Genomic DNA, 4,061 nt, shown 5'->3' with positions numbered 1-4,061 from the left:
CCCACCACTGGTGGATATAGTTGACATATTGGTACATTCTTCTTTACTTTTGTGCAAGTTCTTATAAAAAAGTTTTGGTTTAAAGTGATGAATCATAAATATTTCTCTTACGTGCAATTTGTCTATTTGAGGCAGAACACTAGTTTTCTAAGGTAAAACTGATTTCCTGCAAGAGTGACAAGATAGGTCCTACAGAACAAAAGTAGGTTTAATCAGGAAGTGTATTGTAAAGTAATTATGCATTTTCTGAATCCGACTGAGTTTGTGAAGGAAAGAGACTGGACACAATGTAAAGTAAAATGGAACAATCTTTTATTCAATAACACAACCAAATAGTGTGTGTACTTATTAGATGAAAGACAGTGCCTTTATTGGAAAGAATTCTCAAAGCCTGTGTTCTCTAGCAAAATCTGCTGAAGTTATGTATGGAATTCTGTTCCAGACTGAGAAAACATGCATTATATATGCAAAATAACAATGTTATGTTCTTCCCACATGACTATTGGTCATTCTCATTGAAACATAAGGGAAGCCATAGGCTTGAGACATCACCTGATCTGCCAATGGAAAAGGTTTCTGCCTACTTTCACATATAATAGGTACAACTTTGCAGGAACTTTTCCTACAGGAAGACAAAGATGATACGTCAGGTAAATGACACAGAAAGATATGTAGTTCGAATGAAAGGAACTTACCTTTCTGTATTAAAGCTGTTTATACCTGAATAAAGGAAAATTTCTATAACACAAGAGGTTAGAAAACACAGTATGCCAACATAACACAATGCTTTAAACCATTATATTGTAACTTTATATTCACACTACTTGTTTCAGTGTTGATAAAGTTAATATTGGTTCTGTATACTCTGCTTCATTTCTTTTAAATGAGCAGATAAACTGTAAATTATAGATTTGATTTAGCCACACTTTCAGTGCATCAGGTGAATAACAAAAAGTTAAGTGTAGGAATTTGATATTTAAATTGGAAGAAGTTACTGAAACTAAATTGGTTTTGAAATTCATATGAAAAGGTTTCTAAAGAAAGAGTGGCTGTAACAGATAAATGCATGATTTTCTTGTTTTTCTCAACTTCAAACTATGTGTTTCACAAGTGATAATATTAGACAAACAGGACATATCAAAACATCAGACTTCTTTTGAGAGATTTTGAATTTACTGAGTTTAAATAAAGATAAGAAAACCATATTAAAGGGAACAATTAACAAATTCAGAATATATACTTTGAAATTTGCAGATTGAAAACTTGATGTACATTTGCTGTGAAGAAATCAATCCTTTTTTGTTCTGAAAATATGTTAATAATACTTTTGTAATTCTTAAACATAAATCCTATTTTGGAATATTTAAATAGCTTTGGGGTGTCTAAATTCACAGTCAAATAAAAAAAGGACTTTTGTTAATTTTTTATGTAATTATAAGAAATCTTTGTGAAGCCTTTGTCAGAAACATACTTTACAGGGCTTGGTATGTGACCAATCAGTGAGTTGACTTGTAAAACAAAACTAATAAGGAAATAATTGAGTATTATTTGTTTTATTAGTGATTTAAAAAGTAACTTTATAATTTAAACCATTTTTACATGAAGAATATAAAATTTGTTTTAATTTTAAACAACAATTTGTAAGATTTGTTTAGTTGGATTTTTGTTGCTTGGGTATGGAAAACATTGATTTTTTTTTCAGGTTATAATTTATGGCACTTGTAGTTTGTAGTTGAAAAAGAAAACCAAGCATTTGCCACAACCAGAGTTGCATTAGGTGTTATTTCAGTTTGCATTCAAACTACAAACTTGTTTTTGTTACTTCTACCAACTTAAATATACATTTTCTTAAACTCAAGTATTCATTCATTTATCAACTTATCTATCCCCCACTGTAGGCATGGCTATGTTGAATCAACATTTCGTTGTTTATTTGGTTGTGTAAAGAAACATTCGAGCATGAGAGTACAAAAAAAAAATAAATCTTGCATTTTGTAACATTTCAGTTATTAATATAACAATAAACTTACAAACAAGGATTTTAAAGTGTTGTGTTCAGCCTCCAGTGATAAATTTTGCATGTGAAAAAACATTTCTGATTCATTATTTGAAGTCACCAGCGAGTTGACTTGTGAAAGGAATTCAGTAAGGAAATTAAAGTATTATTAAGTTCAATGTAATTTGCTTTATTAGTGAATAAAGGAACAACTACTTCAAATCATTTTGATGTAAGGAATATAAATTGTTGTATTATTTGAAATGAAAGGTTTTAGGAATTGGTTGGTTTCTTGTTGCTCAGTTACACAAATTTATGCACCATGAGATTTCATTGACATATGAAAGATATAATTTAAAATTTTTGTCATGAGCACTTTGCTATTTGTCTTTAACCGAATCTGGTTTACAGTTTATCTCAATCTTGAGATTACAAGATAAAAATCACCTGAAAAATGTAACCAAGCAAAATAATCATGTTTTATACATCACAAACTCCTTCCATACATTAGAATATTTGATATATGGCCATTCACTTGTCATTTAAAAATAAACTAGACAGAAAAATCATGTTGATCAGGTAGTAGAACTAATCATGATTGAAAGTTAGATGTTTTATCAGAAGAGCACGTTAAGTAGTGACAGCTGGCAAAGGTGTGTGAGTAATAAGCCTGACACTCACAATAAACATACTACCTTAAACGTTTTGTTTTTATCACATTCATTTTTAGTTAGTTTACTATCCTTCTTAGAATTATAATTTTCATTCTCCATTACAAAAAAAAGGTGTGAATACACAATAGATCTGGATACTCAAAACAATCATTCAAAAGGCATAGAAACTTTTTGTAATGCTTATTACACCATTTTTGGTAGTAACCTAACTGTGTATACAAGGACACAAATTTACCTGTCATAAGACGTATCAATTAGTACGAATTACCAACAATAAAAGATTATCTTTGTATTCTAAAGGAACTTCCTTGACCTTAACTTGATAATTCTGAAGGAACTTCCTTGACCTTAACTTGATAATTCTGAAGGAACTTCCTTGACCTTAACTTGATAATTCTGAAGGAACTTTCTTGACCTTAACTTGATAATTCTGAAGGAACTTCCTTGACCTTAACTTGATAATTCTGAAGGAACTTCCTTGACCTTAACTTGATAATTCTGAAGGAACTTCCATGACCTTAACTTGATAATTCTGAAGGAACTTCCTTGACCTTAACTTGATAATTCATTGTCTTATTACAAAACATATACTAAGATTTAAATCTAGAAACAAAGCATGAGGATGTAGAAGTTTTAGTTAGATTAAGTGACGTATAGTAAACGTCACAACTTGGTATGAAACAAGAATTTAATAACATATGGAATCTTGTATCATCAACAAATGAAAAGCTGTTTTCAAGTTTATGGTGCAAGAATAGTATTTAAATAGCTATAAGAATAAGTTGCAGTAACAGTTCAGTGAAAGGGTTTACTTCTAAAGGCAGTAATACCTATCTTATGGCAATGTGTCTTGACAATGTCCTTAATTAAATGATTGTGAATTTTTATAATACACCATAAAACATCTTAATTTTACATATATCTGTTATGCCAGTTTATGAATTATTATCAACTGTCTCCAGTTGATAAAATTTGAAAAATGTTTAGTAAATGGTTGGAAATGGATTGATCCTAAAATTTGTAGAGACAAGTTTTCCATAAAAAGATAATAGTAAGTAAATCAGATGGAGCTTAATAGTTAGAATAAGAAATAAGGTTTTGAAAAGTATTTTTATTTATATGTTTATTAACTTATAACAATGCTTTTTTTTTTGTTCTTTTATTTATAGTCGGTGGCTCAGAAATTTTTCGGAGGTATTGGTCCAACTTTCTTCTTGATACAGATGTGCTTGTTTTTGTTGTGGATGCTACAGATGCCAGAAGGTTATCAGAAGTTGTATTTGAGCTCCACAAGCTTTCAGCTGATGAACGTCTGCAGAAGGTTCCATTTTTTAATTTTGGCAAATAAGCAGGTAGGCTAAGCAAAAGATAAGTAAAGCTTCGAGAGCTTT

General features: G+C 30.0%; 1 protein-coding gene across 1 annotated transcript in view; it reads left to right on the top strand.

The window, feature by feature from the left end:
• Window positions 1-4,061, top strand: part of LOC106470796 (ADP-ribosylation factor-like protein 3) — a 26,387-nt gene that overhangs the window by 6,339 nt on the left and 15,987 nt on the right. The window contains exon 3 of the mRNA XM_013931361.2: window positions 3,840-4,022. Coding sequence (XP_013786815.1) covers window positions 3,840-4,018 — 179 coding nt within the window. The 3' untranslated portion in view covers window positions 4,019-4,022. The remainder of the gene's footprint in view (window positions 1-3,839; window positions 4,023-4,061) is intronic.

Source organism: Limulus polyphemus, unplaced genomic scaffold, assembly GCF_000517525.1.
Source record: "Limulus polyphemus unplaced genomic scaffold, Limulus_polyphemus-2.1.2 Scaffold4222, whole genome shotgun sequence".
In the NCBI taxonomy this organism is placed as follows: domain Eukaryota; kingdom Metazoa; phylum Arthropoda; class Merostomata; order Xiphosura; family Limulidae; genus Limulus; species Limulus polyphemus.
The sequence above is the reverse complement of the archived record's forward strand: the minus strand, read 5'-3'. Positions and strand labels throughout refer to the sequence as shown.